The sequence below is a fragment of the Crassostrea angulata genome, chromosome 6 (genome assembly GCF_025612915.1).
Source record: "Crassostrea angulata isolate pt1a10 chromosome 6, ASM2561291v2, whole genome shotgun sequence".
Taxonomy (NCBI): Eukaryota; Metazoa; Mollusca; class Bivalvia; order Ostreida; family Ostreidae; genus Magallana; species Magallana angulata.
In genome coordinates this window covers 36,561,090-36,583,731 of record NC_069116.1, presented here as the reverse complement: position 1 = coordinate 36,583,731, position 22,642 = coordinate 36,561,090, and the positions used below count along the sequence as shown (strand labels likewise).

The following is a 22,642-nucleotide window of genomic DNA, read 5'->3' as shown; positions in this document are numbered from 1 at the left end:
ATAATTATATAAGTTAACTTTCATTACCTGCTTCATAAGTCCATTCCACATCTGCTGCAAATTCAGCATCAAAAAGATTTAATGGCAACTCTGAATAAAAGAAAGGGAAATGCATAACTATATGTACCTTTCCAACACTTGATATGTACACAGGAGTCCAAGAGCTACTAAAAATACACCAGAATGGCAAGACTTTCTTTTTAAACATCATGGGGTCCAGAATGAACTATCGAGGTGAAAAAAACAACTGGAAAAGAGTCGTAATCATCACAATGGTTTGAAATTTCGGCTTAAGAATGGCGGACCCAATTCATTTCCACAATAGATTTTTTATTCCAATTTTTATACAATGTTAATTAGTTAATGGCGAGTGAAAATCAATGAAAAAATTACAGAATCCTTATTCTACTTGGGGCGTCTCAAAATTTCAGTATGAAAATCCTCAGATATAATAGAAAGTAATGGGAATTTTCTGGGGTGTGGTATGAAAACTGATATTTCAAAATTTCAGCAATAGATTTTTTACTCTAATTATACAGTAATATTAAGAAGTCAATTAGCTTACATATGACCAGAAAAAAAATGTAGGTCATAGACCTAAATTTTTAAGGGGTTGTGTCAAAGTTCACTGCATGGTTCATTTTTCTTCATTGAAAAAGGACACAATTAATCATTGCCTGATGTTACATTACTGCTATATACGTAAATATTGTTAGGTTACGATAAAAATTCAAAATGTACCAGATAATAACACTATAAATTGCCTTTGGGCATTTTAGGATTGATAAACGGTAGAAATACAACAGACTTGTCGCAAATAAAGAAAATTTCGACTAATTTTTTTTTCTTATTTTTTCTCCACTAAAAATATTTCGGCATCACATATTATATTTATAATATATATATAATTCTATTATTTTCTGTATTCTGATGTAGGTAATTACAACAGTCATATTTATAGCATATGCGTGGATTTCTGCGCAGAGGTGCGAAATCTTGAATTGACCGGGTCCGTCGTCCTTAAAGAAAAGGCTGAAAAAGCAGTTATTTACGCTGGTGATTAAATATGCATTTTCAATAGTCAAACAAAACACACTGATATTAAATACACGAATGCGTGATTTACTTCACTAAAGTTTGGATTTATTTTCCCTTATGCGCAGGGGTATTTTACGCTGTTTTAAATATACTGCATAACTAGTGTAAATTTCCCCCACACATAATTAACCGCTTTTACAGTATGAAATTCCTCACGAAAATCTCCAAGCTGAACCAAGATATAATTTTTGAGGTGGGAATTCATATAACGTGTTGCCATGATGGTGTTTTTTTAATAGACGGTGTGTTACTTTTCTATATTCGCTCTATTATGAATAGAACTTCTGACTCCTGTGATATGAACAATTTTAACGTATGTGATTACATGTATATTCTAAAATCCCTCTCATAAACAAACTTACCAGAGGCCATGTTGTACTGAGGTTTTCTAGGGTTCTTTTCCACATCCAGCAAATCATCAATGATCTATAACAACAAACCAAAAACAGAGTGCTGAGAATTATTTCTCCTATGCAACATTAAGTACTTTAATTATCAGGTCGTATAAACTAATGACCAATTTACTGCAACGTTTTTGGCTTTTACCTCAGGTCTTTCTTTCCCCTGCCCTATCATGAACAACAGAGCAACAATACAGCGGATCTGATGCCACAGGAATGCTAGGCCTACGATGGTCAACTCACACAGTTGGTAGCCCTCTTCTCTGTACAAAAATAGTGGATTTTAGTCATCAAGTTAAATATTGCATGTGCAGGATTCATAAATGCACTTAGGATCCTTGAGCAAACAAAATAAATAAAACAAAACAAAACCAAATTAATTGATATGGTGTTAATATTCACCCTTCATCCACAGCGGAAATTTCAGCCGAGACAATTTTCCTGGTGTAGTTTACAACTCCATTACCAACATCCATTTTACAAAAGTTCCTATAGTCATGTTCACCAATCAGCTTATCCACTGCTTCTTGCATCATCTACAAAATCAATGAAACAGCTTTACTGATTCAGGCAGAGAAGAATAATCTGATATTGAATTAATTTCAGCTCCTGACAATTACAAGTTCAAGTAAATATGTCAAGGTATCAAATCAAAAATAGCCCCAGATTTAATGAATCTGGATGCACAACAGATATGTATGGGCTGAATTCTTAGTAAACTTTGACATAATTTTCCTGTTTAAGTATCAGTATGTAAGAGCAGAATGTGTCCTAATATATAACCTTTTCCTGTTCTTGGAGAGTTGCCCCCCCCCCCCCCCCTTTGCTTTTAATCTATAAAAATCAATTCTAAAAAAATCTATCTGGTATAAAATTTGTTTTCAATAGTTTTTCTATTCCAATTGATTAAAGACATCTTTTCACCAAAGCATTCATTAATAATCTTACTTTTTTTTTTTTTTCATTTTTAAAAAAATTGATTGTCCCCATAGCCTTAATGCAATCTTCATAAATAATTACTGCTTAGGTAATAACATTTTTGAAAATTTTGTTGGGTAAATCCTTTTCTACTCTTAAATGCTTAAAATTATTATCAGAGCATTTATTACATGATGGACATTCAAGGTTAGAAAATTAAGTCCTTATATGGATTGGATACCTTAAAGGTCATATGAAACGATTTTTAACACTATGATTTTCTTTCATGAATATAAAGCTTGGTATAAACAAATGTTAAAATACATGATGTAAGATTTTTTTGCCTTTGCATTACTGAGAAATAACCGTGAAAACTGAGCACCTGAAAAAATTCTTGCCCGCTTATCGTTCTTGATTTTATGGATTTATGACGTCACAAAGACCCACCGATGTAAACAATGCATTAAAACTAGTGTAATTTTACAGTAGTTTATCGATTAAATTTTAGTAATTTTTGCATATATAAACGTGTCTTTCTTTTCAAATGAGATCATTTGATTTCGTAGTAGCCTACAGATGACTTAGTTTTAATTGGTCGTTAATAAATAAATCTAATATCAGCTTCTCACAAGAGTAAAATCATGATGAAGATCCCGTACTGCAGTGGAAATTTAACGAAAGAAATACTCCAACATTAACAGCTGATTAATGAATTATCCTTATCCTTTTGAAATAGAAACATCCTTTTCTTCGGTACGTATAATGATTGAGCTACATTTAAAGGGAATTAAAGCATTCTAATTGATTTGATTTATTTTGTCACATAAAAAAAGTATAAGGCAGGCCAATGAAAATGTTTGAGGCATTATGTACATACATGTAGTTTGTATTTAAGAGCTGCTGTTAAATGCCGCAAAATTATTCTTAAATTCTATTTTGATTGAAATAATATAAATTTCTGACTTATTGATATATACATGTAGCTATATCTTTAGAAAATACTTTGTGTACACGTGTATTAACGTTTTATTAAATTAGATCGCGGAAATATGGCATTTAAGGATTTAGAAATGTATCGGTAAAATAAATCGGTTGTTTGATAAAAATAGTTGTGAACGAATGTGAAGATAATCAACAGATTTTATTAAGAACAAGCATCAATAATGATTAAAAAACGAAAGAAAACATTGCGGAAGAAAGTGAGATAAAAGGGATCTGTGAGTAAACACTGCACATACACGTTTTAAAATCAAAACACCGCACATTCAAGTACACGTTTCAAAAACAAAACATTTGAAGAAATTTCTCTTAGACTAAAAATAATTAAATGGTAACATATTTGTGAATTTGAAAGTGAAACAAACCATATAATCGTGAAGCGAATGAGGCACGATGAGGCCTAGTTGTTTAGAAAAAAATCTTAATGAATTGCATGAACGTGCAAATGGGAAAAAACGATCAGACTTATTTTTGAATTTGTCAATTTCATTAAAAAGATCAAAATAAAACATATAAATATGCTTATAGTAAAATTATATTATACTTGCATGTGGATCTGTGAAGAAAATCATTTATTCTCCGTGCATTCTCGAAACTGAATATCATTATGTACACGCTATTACATGTAAATAAAAACGCACACGATTTCATATCTTGAGAGAAAAAATACTGACGTGGTTGATTATTGTATAATTATACAAGTTTTTATATAAAATAGTATTTTTTTTCTTTTAAAATGCTGCAAAATGACATGGATATTTGTATTCACAACATAGCATTATAAGGCGATTGGGTCTTACTGACGTCATAAGCAAGGGAGGTAAGCCGCGTAAGTCAATGTTCCTTTTCCCGATTAAGTAATTTTGATCGACTGTGGCGCTCACATTTTGCATAAAATATCCAAAAAACAATGTAAGTCTTATTAAATAGGCACTTATGAACTCATTCCCGTATATAACTCAATATGGTCAGGATATCGTTTCATATGACCTTTAAATAAATCATAATTTATACAAATCTCTCTGTACCTGTATATTCAAGTTTCCTTTGGGAAAGAAATATTTGTATGTCCTCTTCTTACAGTCAAATCTAATGATCAAAAGCAAAGAGATAATTAAATAGATATCAACACTGGTTTACTCAGCATTTAGAGCATATTACTCAAATCAAACAAAGTTTCCTCATTCCTTAAAGGCTGAACATTTTTAACAGGTGGTAAATCTCAGGTGAGGGCGGGGCAAAGCACAAATGAATGAATGCAGTTAATTAATTATGCTTTAAAAATATAGCTAAGTAATTGTGTGTAGCACTTGTTAATCTTACAAATAACTGTTCAAGAAAACAATCCGAGTTCAGTAAGAATGTATATTGATAAGAATGTATATTGAATGTAAAGGCAATCATGATGTTACATACAATGATGATGGAGTTCGTTTCCTAATTCATGCATCAAAGTCCAATTTTCTGTATTACATGTACCAGTAAATAAATCTTTAGTAGCTCATAATTTTGTTTTCAAAAGAAAATTAAAATGCTTTTCAGCTGGTCATCTTTGTGGAATATTTTAGGTTATGAAAATTCAAATATAAATTGTGTAATTTTAATGACTAACAGATTAATTTTAAAAACATGATGGAAGATATCAAAATAATGGTATTAATTGCTAGTCAACAGAATTCCATGGACCTGGCCATATCACAATCTGACGATCACATCAATCAAACTGGGTGCTATTGTTTCAAACTTGACTGACAAGCAGCATCGTTTTGAAGTTTGTATAGGAATAAAAGCGGGCTTTTGTTAAATGTTCGGCCTTTAAGTCTCATATCCAAAAACTTACCTAGCACTAAATTTCGGATCAACAGCAGCCCAAGCTAGGCACCTGATTTCTGGGGGAAGGACTTTATTCAGTAGAAAACAATACCGCAATTCTGATGTCTTGTCACCTAAAAAAACAACTTGTGCACTTAAAGGCCAAGTTAACCAGTTGGTTTACCTCAAGTAAGTTCAGGTGAGGGGTGGAATCTAATTGGTAATGGTGTGTATCCCCAAGGTAAGATGTTCTTTATAAGTTTCAGCTTTTCTTAATAACTCCCCTTTAAAGAGAGTGTGACCCTTTCTTTAACAAATTTGAATCCCCTTCACCAATTAATTCTTTGTGTGAAGTTTACTTGAAATCAGCCCATTGGTTCTGGAGAAGAAGTATAAAATGTAAAAAAGTTTATGGAAAGACACACGGATGCCGGAAAAACGTGTTCAGAAAAGCTCACTTATTATAAACTTTAAGCTCCAGTGAGCTAAAAAAACCCAGTAATGATGGACAAACTCAGGGTTTTTTAAGGTAAAACTACTCAGGGTTTTTTAAGGTAAAACTCCTGATATAAGATATCTATATTTACCTGAATCAAACATTTAGCAATATGTCACAGACTCCAACTACTATGCCCAAAATAATTTTAGAATGAGTTATCTTCCCTTAACCATCTTTCTAATCCCTTGCAGGTTGCACTACAGTATTAAATTCTACTATATATTCTTACCAAAATTGCACAACTTTACATACAGATTAAAAATTCAAAACGAACTTCTGGAAAAAATCCTCTTGACAACTTTTTAAACAACGCTTCATTTACAAGTTTCTAGCAAAATACACACGTGCATCCAGCAAGGCGTGCGACTTTGTTTACATCGAAGTTACACATGTGCTTGAAAATCAAGCCCGGGACTTTTCACCCCCCTCCAGAAACAACGCGCATCAAAAATTCAAATGACCTCGCATTATTACAAAACTGGGATAGTTAGACCTCTTACACATTGTTTTTCATCTCATACAAAAAATCAGCTCCTGTCTCGGGCGGAACCGCCCCGAATTCAAAGGAAAATTCGGGAATTATTTTGGCTCAGCCATGTTTTGACGTGAACCTTCAGTGAAATACTGTTATGACACCTGCAATATAACTCATTTTTTGTTATCGCAAAATCAACATTAATAAATTGATTAATACTCATTGTGTTGTGTGACTAAAAAAAAATTATGAAGATATCTACTCATTTCAGAAAGTTATGAGCGATTTTTAAACACCACGGTGTACACGGTGGCCACTGATTTATGAAAATATGATCAAAGTTATACTGTATGCATTTACACGGTGTTTTGATATTCAGTGATTTTTTGGTTTTGAATTGACAAGTGATGTATGAAAATGTATAAAATGACGCAAATTAATTAATATCATGTGGACCCCAGAAATTATGTCGGCCAAAAATTCAATGACCCTGCCTCTGGGGGGTGGGGTAGAGAAAACGTCATTATTTCATACAATTTATGAAAATGGTGAGAACCTTTGTCCAAAATAGCATGGTATTGTTCTAATCTAACTAACATGAGTGATACATCTCAGTTGTTTTCCGCTTTCGTATCAATATTTCTCAATTTTGGACATAAATTGAGCATTTCTTACTGTAACACAAGGGCCTAAACAACCGATTTTATTTGATATTCACACCCCGTAGAATATTTTGTTGTTTACGACGATGAATACTACATCGTATTTGATCTGCTAAAAATTTTCCGGACAGTTTAGACGGTCCGATCTACTATAAATGGCTCATTGTTTTGAGGCAGTAGAACATTTCAGAGGAAATCTGGGCTAATTTTGTATGCATCATTAAAAGCAAAATAAGCGTGCTGCTGGCTACAAAACCCCATTGTTTGTCATTTTTCGTCTAAACACACTGATTTAACACCTAAAACACAGGTAAAACAACTTTTAACATAGCAAACCCGTTTTCCTGCAGGTTGCACTACAGTATTAAATTCTACTATATATTCTTACCAAAATTGCACAACTTTACATACAGATTAAAAATTCAAAACGAACTTCTGGAAAAAATCCTCTTGACAACTTTTTAAACAACGCTTCATTTACAAGTTTCTAGCAAAATACACACGTGCATCCAGCAAGGCGTGCGACTTTGTTTACATCGAAGTTACACATGTGCTTGAAAATCAAGCCCGGGACTTTTCACCCCCCTCCAGAAACAACGCGCATCAAAAATTCAAATGACCTCGCATTATTACAAAACTGGGATAGTTAGACCTCTTACACATTGTTTTTCATCTCATACAAAAAATCAGCTCCTGTCTCGGGCGGAACCGCCCCGAATTCAAAGGAAAATTCGGGAATTATTTTGGCTCAGCCATGTTTTGACGTGAACCTTCAGTGAAATACTGTTATGACACCTACATGGGGGTACTTTGTTTATGTTCAGGCAGCCATTTTGGTTTCATGTGGGGTTTTTCTCCCATGAAATCTTTAATTTGAAATTGCTTAAATCATTCAAATTATTGTTTAATTATAAATTTTTTGATCACTATTTTGCTTTTTGAGCCGTGGTTTAGATTGTGTTTGTTCTTTATTTCACTGCTTATTACTCAAGTCAGTACCGAACATGTGTACAGTGGTAATCGGTAAGCATGGCAGACGAATCTTATAAAGAATGCAAGCAATGTCACAGAGAGATGTTGCGCATCAACAATTCTACCAGCTGCATTAGAGTTGTCGATCTTGCTTCTTTCAAGCATATCCTTGTGAAAATCAGTGACAAAAGTGATATCTATAATTATTCTCATTTATTAATAAATCAACAGTTATCCTTAATTCATAGAAGATCGGCAACACATGATTATAATAGTCTAAGAGATCGGTGCGTTTGATGGTGTACATAAACTATGTACATGTACTAGTAAAGTATTAATTTATAGAATGGAAAATTTGTTTCTTTGTTTACATTAGTTTCTTTTGATTAAAATGCTGATAGACATAGTGTTTTATCATCACAGTATGCTTTTACATACTAAAGTCAACTGTACGATTGATTTGATTGGAACATATTTGAACATGTTTTATTATATAAATATATTACATAAATGGATAAGGAAACAGGCAATTTTTTTTAAGCCTATGTAAGCCTTCTCCATTATACAATTGTTGCAAGCACCAGACAAGGCATACACAGGATGAGTAAATGAATGTCAATCATTTTTCAACAACTTACCTAACTAATCTACAAACAACATTATTGCAGTTTTGTAACATTTAAATAGAATTACCTGGACGTTCATGTGCTGTGCCATCTTCCCTGACTTTCACTCCTGTTCCCTCTAGGAGATTGGAGCGGACATCAATTGAGATTACCTAAAATATTTGATAATGAAGTTTCAGCAATTTGTACATGTGTATTTAAAATTACAATGTTATCATTGATACCTATGTATTTGCTTATTTAATTTTTTATATTCACTTTTTGGCCATTAGTAAAAATTAAATCACTCTTAATATTTTACTTCAATCAATTATTATTCACAATACAATGGTTGTGTGGAAATGATTCAAACCAACTCAGTATTGAATGGCAAAAATGTTAATTTGGGAAAATTAAATCTGTATTTAATTATAGTACTACAGTATGTATTTCAATGAAAGTGAAATGTTATCCACCTGTCCAAAGGCACTGACACCTTTGTCTGTTCGCCCACAGCGATGATAGTTGGAGGTTTCCCTAGACTCGATCAGCTTGGTTTTAAGGAGGGCTTCAAACAGTGCTGTTTCTATGGTTTTGTCTGTGTCTTCTTGAGCTGCAAAGCCTTGATAGTCCCAGCCTAAGTACAGGATCTTCAGGGCAATGTGTCGAGTGTTGTATCTGTGAAGAATTGCTCAGAAACTACAAACCACGTTCGTCTAACCAGATCTCTTTCAAAGGTGCATATAAAGGGCTCTACATTAACTTTTTTTCCTACTTGTCCATTCTGACAAGTGACAAAGACATTTACTTGTTGAAACTTCAACTTCACTTGTCCAAAACTCCAAAAATTTTCAATATTGAAGATCAAATATTGTCAACCTGAAAAATTACAGTTCTGTACTACGAAGATAAAGTCTTTTTATCATTAAATATTCTTGCTATAATCAATAACTGACTTTTCCCTTGGAAACTTAAAGTGTCTTTCCTAAATGCATTAGTTCTATGAATTTTACACAACAATTAAGCATCAAGTTTAACTGCTTGTCATCTGATACTGCATTCTTAGCTAATTTTTAAACTATTTAAACATGGAAAGTCATCATAGCCTATCATTGATGCCCCAAAAAATCATATTTCCTTCCATAATCCTTTATCTTGTCATTTCTGCACACCGCAATGATGTATCGTGTATGTAAAATCATTGAATTTTCATCAAAGTCATTATTCTGTGACAAAAATTAACAAAAAGGTGTAAAACATGATCAAATTAACTAATATCCTCTTCTACAGTACATGCAGCATAATTCTCAATCAAACCCTTACTTCTTAAAATCAAACTCTCTGCCTTTGGCTTTTTTCTTGACCTGCCCTTCGCCCTGACCCTTGAGCACCACATTTCTTAACTGTTTCACGTGAGACTCTAGCTGGCGCACTCTGGTCATCAAATCCTGGAATTCAAAAAGCAAAAATTTTAGTTCTTCCTCATACCTGTAATACATATATATCAAATATTGATTGGGGGAACATTGCCAACATTGATTATGTTAGCTCCCCAGGGACGAAATAATTGCTTAAAGCAAAAAAGAGGGCAATTAATATATTTGTCCGAAGAAAGCTAGTTCACAAATCAATGTTGCCCCAAAACACTGTTTGAAATTAAAATATTTAATTTCTCTTTGTCAAAAATTTAGATTTTAACGGGGGTCTAATAAATCAATGCAATTACAATAAGAATGAAAATCCCAATCAATTAACAAAATACTAGTACATATTTATGGCCCCGCTAGAATTGGCTGGGAGATAACTGCTGTCTTTTAACTACTGACAGCTAGCCTGCCCTCTGACCCGTCACCTGCACATTGATGTACATTTCATTACTGTCCATGTATGACTGTTACATCACACACAAACACCTGACAGTGTAACCACTGGGCTGTCAACTAATGTGAACAATTATTCATTACTGCATTCCAAGGGTCCCCGAGAGGTACACGTATTGGCGGGGAACAAATGTGTGTGCATCTCTATATAGATTAGATATTTCTCTGACAAAGATAACATTCATAAAAGTATAATTCATTTAATATTTTTTCATCATATACCTCATAGGCATGCATACCCAGAGAGAGAGAGAGAGATAGAGAGTGAGAGTGTGATGGTTGTAGATCTGATGTTTCATTAATACGTAGTTTTATCAGACAACAACTATCTGTACATCACCAGTAATGGCGATTAATTCAGTATCTGCTGTCTTCAATTGTTTGACAAAAAAAAAGAACAAAATGGCCTAAAGGAAAACATACCCATCAGAAATGTTTTTGAGTAAAAAATGTAAATGTATGTACCTGTGTGCACATGTGCAATGTCAGTTTATCTCAGGCGCCATTGTTCTACCGTTAAAAAGCAATCTTTTTCACCTGAAGTGGGTATAAAAACACCTAGCCATTAATCACTAAAATTAAGACACATTTTATTCCTTATACCTGTGTAATTGGAAGCTAATGCAAATAAGTCTCATTTATATTCAATTAAATATAATATTTTCATGAATTGCTGACTATACCTTTACAACTTCCTATAGACTAGATGAAGATATTTTAAACCAATTGATTCAAGGCACAAAAAATTCATTTCAAGTCATTGAAAAAAAAAAAGACTGAATTATTAAATCTATTAATCAGAAAACTCTCTCTCTCTCTCTCTCTCTCTCTCTCTCTCTCTTTCCTGACCACAAATGTGTTACTATATTGATTAAGTTATCAAATTTTGGCAAGTTATAGGGTCTGACAAACCGATTATGTCAGTCCATCCATCATGATTAGTCAGCTTAGGGGTGATTCTACCCCCATACACTTGAAAGTTTCAATGATGAACCAGTCATCCATAATGAATGCAAACATTAACTGCCACACATTTGCAACTAAATCTCAACTTTTACAATATAACAGGGTGTTAGTGTTGCAATATTATTTTACATCCATTGATTTGAAACACAGAATTCATGGTATAAACCAGTATTCTGAAATGGATGTAAATTACAAACAGTACAGTACTTCTATCTTATCATATAATTTTGAGAACTAAGCAACAAATTTTTAACTCATATTTATACCACTTAGAATGAGTAAATTCATTATGTGGTGATCAAGATTACATAAGAGAAAGGCCTTCAGTCAAAATCAAAGGGAAGGAAAACAGTTTAACAGAAAAGCATATTTTATCCCAGTAACATAATGTAAATTGTTACTGAAAAACAGTTCTAGAAATCAAGGAAATGGGTAATTAAAACATGACAATACAACTACGGTATCATGCAACCTCAGATCCGAAACAAAACATAAAAGCAAGCCTGCAGGCTAGAGTTTTGTGGTAACTCTTCATACTTGACAGAGGGAGAATTAAATTCTACCCATGACTGCCATAAGTACCTGTTCTTAAATACCTATCCATCAACTTGTTATTATACACAAAAGATCACATTTGTCTTATAGCTAATTTACTATGCAACCATTTACTTTACAAAATTGGTTGAGCTGACAATATCATTTCCTCAATGCATAAAATCAAATCAAAATTTCCCTACATTTCCAAAAAAACATATATATTAGTTATCTAATCAGATTAAGCGAAGCAATAGAATTCTAATCTGCATCCCTCATCAATATTCATACTCCAGTATAATCTAAATGCCTTCCAACCAAAGAACATTTTTTATATCTGAAATTATAATCAGGGTACACAACAAAGCTTCACCTGGCAAGCATGACAATATACCGTAAATCCTGTTACTTAGAACAGATACAGATTCATATCAAACGATCATCCTCCTTCCTTAAAAATGCAAATGATATATATTTTAAATTGATATACTGGTATCATATAAAAAAGAAAGAGGATAAGAAATTTAAGGGTGCATCATTGCTTAAAGTCTCTCATGCACTTTAATGCAACTGCATTTCAATACAATCAGATGTGTATTTCTGAGAAATAGAAAGTCAAAAGTCTGTTCAGTATTCCCTTCAGTTTAATTTAGTTCTCCTTTGAGGACCTCTTAGTTTTGGGTATCCATAGAAAACATATGCAGTCCTCCAGGTTATGCTACAAATGAATCATCCATAACCTATTATGTCTGATATGCTAATTTTATTCAGAGGGCAAACTGGTAACATCCTGATCAACTTTTCCCCCCAATAATAAAACTTTGTAAAAGGAAGGTTTAATTGGTTTGGGGTATGAAGAATCAGAAACAGAACTTGTAGATCATGTAACCCAGTGTACAGTACACAGGTAAGCCTCATTCAAGTGTGAAACTGAATTAAGGTGATTTCACCATGCATCAGACACTTTTAAGTTTTTCTTTTTATAAATCATGCATCAATTATGATATGGATATAAATAAAGCTTGTTTAAAAGTTAAAGGTTTTCCCTCAGCTTAATTCTTGAAAAAAGAAAATGAAATGTCAAACAAATGGCAGGCAATATGGCAGCTAGCATCCAGGAGCTTGAAGAATTTTTTTTGTGCTGTTAGTACCTCTGATTCAACTTTTATTTTTCACAGTTTTCACTGCGCTCAATATAAAGAGAAATGATCAAATCTGTAAGCCAATTAAAATTAAGTTGTTCCCCTGGTTTAGAGAATACCATTTCTTTTATATTATTGAAAGTGACTAAACTTTTATATTTCCTTGTACCCTCTTTCTCCCCCTCTCTGAATTCTCAAGCACCACTTCATCAATATTTGAAGTCTAATTCTCCCATCCTGTCTCCAAACCAATTGTGCCATATAAACCCATCTCACCCGCTAGCTGTAAAGATTCCCCAAAAACTATTATTGACCTCCAGAAAATTCGATAGAGTAACCATGGCAATGAAATTAAGGGTGAAAAAATTTGATGGCTTGCAGCTATTGGGGATGGCTTGTATTTGGACAAACTTCAATATGCAGCTATGCTAAGCACACACCATTAATATTCTCTGTTGTGTTTAGACAAGGGTTCTACATCTATTTTAAATGCCAACTTCCATTGGCCATCCCAGGTAGAACAAAAAAACCCACACAATGACATCTTTGTCTACATAAATTATTTTTTAGGGCAGATAAGGGTGTTTGATTCATTCAGTTTTCCCCTATATTTACGTTTTTTTTTCTCTGATCTACATAGAAAACAACATGTACATTCTAAAAATTTAAAAAAGAAAGGTACTTCACAAGATTCAAATATTTAAAATGAGCTGTTAAAAGGGTCACTCTTTACAAAAATCGTTGCATTTAATGCATGAAGAAACTTTTCTTTTCTTTTGTCTTGACTCCCTCTCTCACTTACTCCATCTCTTTTCCATCTAACCCCTTGGTCCTCCCAAATCAATAAACCAAGTAAAACCAAGATATTGATATTTTCTTAAATGCTGGCTTAAGCTCTCTTTTTCACTCTGCTCGAGTAACGAAACATCTTGTCTGAGAAATGGAATTAGAAGTAATACCCCAACTGTGAAGCATCTTATTAGAATATTTCCTTTGTGATTGGATCAATTTTTCTCTATGCATCCACATATAGGCCAATGACACAATGGTTTAAGGGTGTTTGTACCTATTCTATCATAAGTACACATCTGGTGTATAATTTTTTTATGGCTTTAACCTAACCTCATTTTGATCACCCACAAATGAGTACTGCATTTTTTTATGACTAATGTTTCCCTCTCAATCACAAGATGAGATGAAGTATATACCTCATGCATGTGAAACAAAGTTCAATTGTGTCACTGGAATTAATGATTTGTCATGTATCACATCTTGCAAAGTTTTGATTCTGAGAAAATCTATCAAGTACCAGTACTTTTGTTGAATAGGTATGAAGTTCTTCAAAAACAATTAATTTAATACTTTAAAAAACTTCTCACATCATTATCCATGTATGCTAAACAAATACCATCTGATTATATGCTTTTTTCCTCCCTTGTAGCTAGCATTTTGAAGTTGCCTTCAGTGACCTAAGCTTCCCAATACAAGTATGTGTAATCTGAGTATAATACATAAAGCTACTGTAAAAGTTTTAACAGGAAATGCACACTAGTGTGTTTCAATTGTCTAATATAACATTGGTAGCACTTGTGGGAAGATTTTAAAGATTACAGCAATTTTTTTTCTTGTGCATGTATCTTATTTTTATATAAAGAAAAAAGTATTTGGCATTTGTATTTGTGTTAATTCTCTATTCAGTTGAATGCATAAAATATATCAGTGTTTTTAATACCCTCTGGAATGACATTTGATGCTACCAAACATGAGAAATTTGTTTGGCTATTAGTAGACACCCTATTATAGGCAAGTTAAATATCAAGCAAAGGGAATTGCTTTTTTATTTTTTTTTGGAACCTAGCAAACCTCCACCAATTTTTCCTCTGTCCTAGACAGACCAATGTCTACATTTCCAAGTCTTCATATCCAATGCATGCAAGGTTTAGCCAATTGCAAGAATCTCTCTTTCAAGGTAAACCATAGCCCAAGTGGATATTAATTTTAAGGCACATAAACAAGACAATAAGCACAGCATGCAAAATGTGGCTTGTCCTGTATCTGGACCTCAGGGTTGCTTTCTACCTTATCAGCTTTTCCATTTTCCATTGTCAGATCCTCATCCCAAATGTAGGTGTATCCATTCTCAATCTCCCCCTCTGAAATCAGCTGTCGTAAGCTGTCACTTATTTCCTCATCGTTTTGGTTGGTCTGAACTCCCAGACAGCGGTCCAGCTCACGCTTGGCGACCAAGTCCCTAAGCTCACGTCTTACCCTGGTCTCGGATGTTCCTCTTTGGTTTCCATTGCGGTGAACACTCTGGTGGTCACTATTACATAATGTTGTGGAATCAGCAAGATCCTGTTTGGTTTGGTTCTCTTTGAGTGATGTGTTAATCAACTGATAGGGAGTAAATTTTTTTCTTGCTTTGGCCCTGCTTGAAACAGACATTCTTGGTGTGTTTGAATGAAAGCTATCTAAAGAATTGGACTCAGAAGAGTCTGTAGGACTTGTTTTATCATAACCATTGTCCATGGGTTCTTTCTTCATTTTCACCAATGGAAGTGGCACATCTTGTTGGCTGAATTCTGACATCACCATTCCCATATAAGCAGAATCTCTTTGAATATTTGTCCCTGCAGTCATGAATAATGGCAAATTTTGTGAAGGAATAATGGCTTGTTGGGTAAGAACCGGCAAGTTTACTGGCAAATTCATAGATGGGGTTGTGTAAATAGTATTTGGTAAAACACTGTGAAAATTATTTGGCAAGGAATTAGGCATGGCAATGGTACCTTGGGGTACCATGGTCACATAAGAATCAGCAGGGCTGTTCAGATGATGTGAAGTATTAGCAGAGGATGTTTTGGTATGCATCTTATTGAGATCACTGTTTAGGGAGCCATCACCATTCTCTCCTTTCTGAATGCTGGGAGATAAACTTGAAGGTGTGGGGACAGAATCATTTATGGACCCAAACTGATCATGATCTCCAAGCACTTCCACAAACCAATGGTTGACATATCCCAAGCGCATGGTGAGTTTCACTCGGTAACTGCACTTGTGTCCTCTCATTTTGGTTTTTTCACAACCTAAAATCAAGACAAGAAGCTTTAAGTTATCTGGTCTTATTTTTATACATCACATATGGAAATCTTACATGTGGACAATTCTAATCTAATATTTTATAAAAATTGGGGAATCTTCTGCTAGAAAAACCTTTTCCTATAACTTTATATTAAAGTTATTATGTCTCAAATTCATCTACTTCCATTTAGTATTCAAAAGACACTGCACGCAAACACCAAAAAATCAATATTCATCAAATAAAGTCATTACTATATACAGTTTCTCTGGAACTCTTAACTGCTCAACCCCCATCTTGCCTCTACAATACTGAATTGATAATATGGAATGATCATTTTAACATGTTGACTTTCATGACTGTCAAACTTCTCATGCAACCACATGAAATGCAAGTAGAGCTGGGCATTGGCTGGAAATTTTGCTTTGCAATATACTGTATACAGGGTTGTTTTCGCCCCATGTAATTTTCGCCCTTCTACACTTGCAAACAGTTTCGCCCCGTCTTGAATTCGCCCAGACACAGTTGTGTTTAAAAAAATAATTGAAGACATCGGAATTCACCCAGTCTTAAATTTGCCCGCTAACAACAAGCGCGAAAGGGGCGAAAATAGAATGGGGGCGAATACTTCCCTGTATACACTACTGCAGTATTTTCAACTGTACATGGCAATATAAACAATTAAAATTGATGATCATCCATTTGCATGCAGAATGTGATTCAAGACTTAAAATTCTAAAATTCTTGTTGATTTAAATACAATTATGCATCAGATTACCTCATTTAAAAGTTTTGAATTCAATTTGACTCTTTGGGATGACTGCAAAGGCTGCTGACATCTTAAACTTAATTCTTTATATAAGAAATCCTTGTTTAAACATTTTTTTTTTTTCGGTTTAATGATACTGAGAAAGTATTTGGCAATACAATTTTTTGTCAGCAAAGTGTACTAAACCAGAATACTAGCACCAGTATTACTGCACAGCCCTATTACCAAGTTTTAAATTTCATCACTTAAACTAAACCAGCAATTTAGTAGTTTACAAAAATGCTGGATCCAAGCTGCTCAAGTGTTCTGTGGATATTTTTTTTTTATAAATTCATAACAACAACAGTAGAATTTCAATTTTTGTTTTTTAAACAAAAATGAATTTGATATGAGATGAATATTAGTCTCCATATTATAAGAGACTTTTATTGGCATTCAATTGCATAACATTTATTTTCACATCACCCCCCCCCCCCTCAAAAAATATAAAATAAAATGAAAAACATCTTAAACCAACAGAAGTGTAAAATTTCAGTCTGAGGGAAAACAAATGTAAATATTGTAACTTAAGTAAATATTTTGCATGTAAATATACATAATAGCATTCAATATCTATCTGTATGATAAAGTGCAGCACATTTTAAATATCTTAAGATGACAGTTTACATCAAAAGTATGCAGGCATTAAAGGGAATACAAACCTGCAATACATTCTCCATATCCCCCACAGGCCCGCTTACAAGCCCCGGACCCACTACAGTACAGAGTCTCCCTGGCTACTACAATCTGTTTGGCATTTTTAGCTCGCCCTGCCCTGATAGTCCCATTCTGTAGCACCATTCGACCAAACTCGGTGTAGGAGAACTGGTCGTCCAGGAATGTCTTTCCTTTGATAACGTCAACATATATCTTATGTACTTCTCTTCCTTTCCTCAACATGTTGGCTCTTTCAAAGGTGGAGATGCCTGAGAGATATGACCAAAGTTTGGCACACTGCACCAGCGTCCCCTTCCACGGTGGGCGGGGCTCCTCTGGAAGCACACATTGATCTGGAAGAAGTTTCTCGGAGATGTTCCCTTTAACAATGGACTGTCTCTCCTCAGGCATAATGCTGGGGTCAGGAAGAAGCTTGGATGTGAGCAGAGAGGGGATAGCAGCTTGAGATTTGTCACTTTCAGATCCTTGCAGAAGTTCTGTACATTTCTCAGCCAAGTTTTCATTATCCTGGTTTGAGAAGTTGGAAGATGGACTTGCCTACAGCCGTACAAGGTCAAAATGAGTAAAACATGCATAAAAAAGAATCACTTCACCTTAGTATTTCATAATCAATGTAGGTTCATATAAACATGATAAAAAATATATCCAAAAGTTTTTGATCCCTTTGATGCACCCACAAATAATATGCTTTTCAAAACCCATACAATTCTGCGATTCTAAATTGTCTTCTAGAAAAGTAAAAAGATAAGCAGATGTCCATCTCTTGCTTATTTCCATGCCAGAAACCCATCCCATTCATTGATAAGTTCTAAATACTAGTTTTTCTATATGTTTAACAATAAAACAATTTCAAGTTTTCTACATGTCAATTAAGATACTAGCTTACATGAATTCCAAAATAATGACTTCAGATTAAGACAGTACACTTTTCTAAAACTAACAGGCATTTTCAAGGCACAAGGACAATACTTTAAATCAATATTAAATGTATAATAATAAAAAAAATTGAAGAGCATGCTAAAACTACAATTCAGAATCAAATTAAATTATGTTTCAAAACAGTCATTCAACAAATCTAACTTAAGGCTATAGAAAAATATGAAAAATCACTAAAAGCAGATATATATATTTTGATATATTTTGCAACATTAATATTTTGAATTAAAAGATTATCCTATAAATTTAAAGTGAAAATGCTGATAGTTGGCTTAGAGATGTAAAATGTGCATACAGAATTTATGAAAATTATCACAAAATTGTCATAGAGAATGAAAGCTTAAATCAATAAATGTTATTTCATCCCCACCTCTTAAAATTATCTGTAGATAAACCTCATTTTGAAACAAACACTGTATTTTTCATGAAAGGTAATTTCACATATAAAACCCTGTGTTTTTCTCATTTTCATGAAGTTGAATAAAACGAAAAATGAAATCTTTGTAAATAACACTAAGAGAGAATAATTTAAAATAAATATATTGCCTTTAAACTGTAGGCATAATTGCTTACGATATCTTTGTCTCAAACTGAGGTTTTGGGTTTATTGACATTCATACCATGCAGTTTATTCACAAATTTTCTTGCATTAATTTTCTCTTCCTCACACCCGGCCTCCATGACATCACCCATCACCAAACCTTATCACATGATCCTCAGCACTGGAGAGAGCAGAGGAAGGGACAAACACCTCCAGACGTAGGTAGCACAGACAGGTGAAAGCTATATCTCAAACATGAAAGAGGCAAACAGCAAATATAAAGGAGCATTCCTCATGCAATAAATGTTGTTTCTTTTCCCGAACCCAATATCTTTTATTTCTGACCACCTAGAATAGGAAACCAAGAAAATCAAAGATGGAAAAATAAACAATGTATTACCATAAAAAAAGAGCATCGTGATAATTTCTATGCTTACCCATGCATAACAGGACATAACCCATGCAAAAAGACCATGCAAGTCACTCTTCACCATTGTTCTGTCACTTATGACTCGTAAAATGCAAAGCCCTTGTTAATGGTCCCTGTTACCCATAAGGTGGATGGCCAATCTCTCAGGCCTCTTGACAAGATATTTCTACACCGTATTTGTAAATTCTTGATATAGTTTTTGCATCTATTTCCCATTTATTTTTTATCTATAGGGAAGAATTATCTTATGATGGAGTTCATCTGATGTGAATTTTTTTTTTTTTCGATTTCATCTATGTCAACTTGTTGCAAAAACTGCATCAAAATTGAGTTATGGCACTTAAAAGCGGCTTTCATTATGGCCATTTTAAGACTATATTGATCTCCTTTAGGAGAAGAGCTCTATATACATATGTAGGAAAAAAGTAAATATATATATAGGTGTTTTCTTTGTAGCACTAGCTAACATCATTTCCAACAGGGCTGTCACAGGTCACCGAAATAACCGAAAAACAGTAAAACAATTTGTTCTGTTAAGTTTTGGTTCTGTTTTTCTGGATTTCTGTACAGTTCCGATTTGTGTAATAAAATCCATTTACTATGATAATAGCATCGATATTGAAAAATTCATTAGTGTGGAAAAACTCTAACAGCTGTTGTTTGTAATTAACATTGACTTGTATACAACTTACTGCAACTCAAAAATACTTAAACATATCATCAGACTTTATTTGTTTTAAATCATAATTACTATCCTATATTAAAATGAAGTAATTCAGCCGAAATTGCATTGAATGCATGTTGTATGGGTATTCGCTTACAGATTTGCATCTTATTCCCTAAAATTGCTTGATTCTTTATTAAATTCCCATATATTTGAATATTTTATATTCATCATTCCTTGAATTAAGACAGATCTCGCCACTGTATTCGCCATAATGTAATCTGCCACCTTTAACAATTTCTGGTGAAGCATGCACCCGTCCCGTGCCGGACTTCACAGTTTCTCTTTCTGAGTACAAATATATACAGATAACCAAGATCTTGCATTCTTGAAGCATTTTATGTCGATTTTAGTTAGACTTGTCAACACTACACTTTGACGCAGCATGTCGAAAATGTCAGGACGTCACAAACAACAAATTTTGTTTTATTTTAATTTTCTATTGCTTCCTAAAATCCTTAATTGTCTATAACTCCTTGATGAAAATCAATTCACTACTTTTTATAATTGTACATGTCTAACAATATGATAAAAAAAGAACAAAACATTTTGAATATCAAGAGACACTTTCAGAGAATCCGCATGTCATTAATAAAAAATGAAAAAAAATGATGAGATAATTTAGAACATTTAAAACCAATCAAATATCAAACCTCTTCCTAACCCTGAAATGCATCTACCGGTAATTTATTTTTTCTGCCAAAAACCTAATAAGCTAATCCAAATACAAAAAAGTGAGGTGGTAAAATGATGGCAGCCATTTGTAGATCTAATCCAAAACAAGAACAAAAGTAATCATATGTCTTCATTTATAATTAGTCCAATTCTTAGATTATTGTTATAAAATTAACATTCACAAGATAAATTTGAATATTGAACATTGTCATTGTCAAGTCTTACAAAAGATCAAGCTATTTTAACAATGTCTACGTTAAAACAACAACTGCATAATGGGACGCGAAGGTCAAGGAAATAAAACTGTTTTTAATTCAATCATTGTAACTTTAAAATTTTATTGCACTTGATTAAACTGTTAAGTCCAGCATGAGTGATGCATGCTTCAACGGCAGTTGTTAAACAGATATCAACTACTCAACACAAAACACAACGAGTCAAACGGTGGCTAGTTATGATATGGCAAATACACAGGCAAGAACTTGTTTGATGCAAGAAACAGTGAATAAATATTCCAATACATGGACATTGAATTAAGAATCAGGCATTTTTGACAAAATAAATTAAATGTAGACGCATAACACACAATATCGACAGGTATACTATTATGGTATTCAGAAGCACATTCTGGAAAAAAAATGATTAAATTTTTGTACCAAATGTATAGTAGGCACCCCCACTTTTGATCAAATTTGGTTGAAAAAAAGCATACTATACAGGAGACTTTACAGTAATACATATGATTTTATGAATTTATAATAAATTACATAACATTTAAATAAATTATCTTTTTACAATATAAATCAAAATTTGTAGAAGAAAAAAAATGAAAACACAAAAATCTGAAAATTTATTTTAATAAACAAAATTTCCTAGTTTTTCTGTAAATGCATATTTTATAACATCTCTTCGAAGATTTTTGTTTTATATATGATAAAATACAGAAGTGTCAAACTTGATTTTCATTTAGGAGAATAAAATATATTTCAATTTTTTTTCTCCAGAATATTAACCACTACATATCTTGCCTCAACCAGATACAGCGATATGATAGAATTCGATCCTGCTCTTGATGAAGTAAACAGAGATGCAGTATTTCATGAGGATTATATAAATAAAACGACTGGAAAAAAATCTAACCATTCACATAGAATATATTGAGCTGCATTAGAAACAATCCTTATTTGTAGTGATTTCTTCATAGTTTGCAGTTTTAATAAATGAATTTTTTCAATCTGATTTAACTACTGCAAATTCATAGGATCCGGACATACATTTTACATAAACATAAAATTAAAACTGAAACCTTTCCAGTAAAATCACACACTGTACACCATTTCACATAGATCTATACTTTCATCAGTAATCAATAGTTTTACACTAAACATTTCTTATGCATGGATGTATGGGGCTGTAGATTTGTTTTTTGGGGGTTTGGAATTTTTTTTTTTTTTTTTTTACACACGACAGATAACTTTGACAAATAAATCAATCCTGTCCCTTACTGTGTTTCATGACCACAGGGCCGGGTATCAGCTGGGGAGGTTATGTAATGTGATTGACAAAATGACTTTATGATATATTAGATACAAATGTGTATGACATTATTAATATGTTAAAATCTCCTGTTACCAACACATGTAAGCCAGAGGGGGTACTCAGTGTGCAAAATTCTTGTCCAATTAACTTGTATAAACAATGTCGCTATATGGCTGTATCAGCCTTTAGAAATCGTGACATATATTTTTGTAGGGTCACATAAACAAACCTTACTTAAGTCTTGATTTAATTATTGAGAATCAAGGAGA

General features: G+C 33.2%; 1 protein-coding gene across 4 annotated transcripts in view; it reads right to left on the bottom strand.

Moving 5' to 3' along the window:
• Positions 1-22,642, bottom strand: part of LOC128188244 (uncharacterized) — a 29,392-nt gene that overhangs the window by 6,000 nt on the left and 750 nt on the right. Inside the window, exons 2-13 of one of the 4 annotated variants that reach the window (XM_052859181.1) lie at positions 19,085-19,353; positions 17,513-18,065; positions 15,043-16,049; positions 9,765-9,889; positions 8,918-9,119; positions 8,530-8,614; positions 5,257-5,362; positions 4,445-4,505; positions 1,902-2,035; positions 1,645-1,762; positions 1,461-1,524; positions 28-90 (exon numbers count right to left, since the gene is read on the bottom strand). In XM_052859181.1, coding sequence (XP_052715141.1) covers positions 28-90; positions 1,461-1,524; positions 1,645-1,762; positions 1,902-2,035; positions 4,445-4,505; positions 5,257-5,362; positions 8,530-8,614; positions 8,918-9,119; positions 9,765-9,889; positions 15,043-16,049; positions 17,513-18,065; positions 19,085-19,087 — 2,521 coding nt within the window. In that variant the 5' untranslated portion in view covers positions 19,088-19,353. The remainder of the gene's footprint in view (positions 1-27; positions 91-1,460; positions 1,525-1,644; positions 1,763-1,901; positions 2,036-4,444; positions 4,506-5,256; positions 5,363-8,529; positions 8,615-8,917; positions 9,120-9,764; positions 9,890-15,042; positions 16,050-17,512; positions 18,066-19,084; positions 19,354-22,642) is intronic. The other 3 variants (XM_052859182.1, XM_052859183.1, XM_052859180.1) reach the window with 3 other exon arrangements.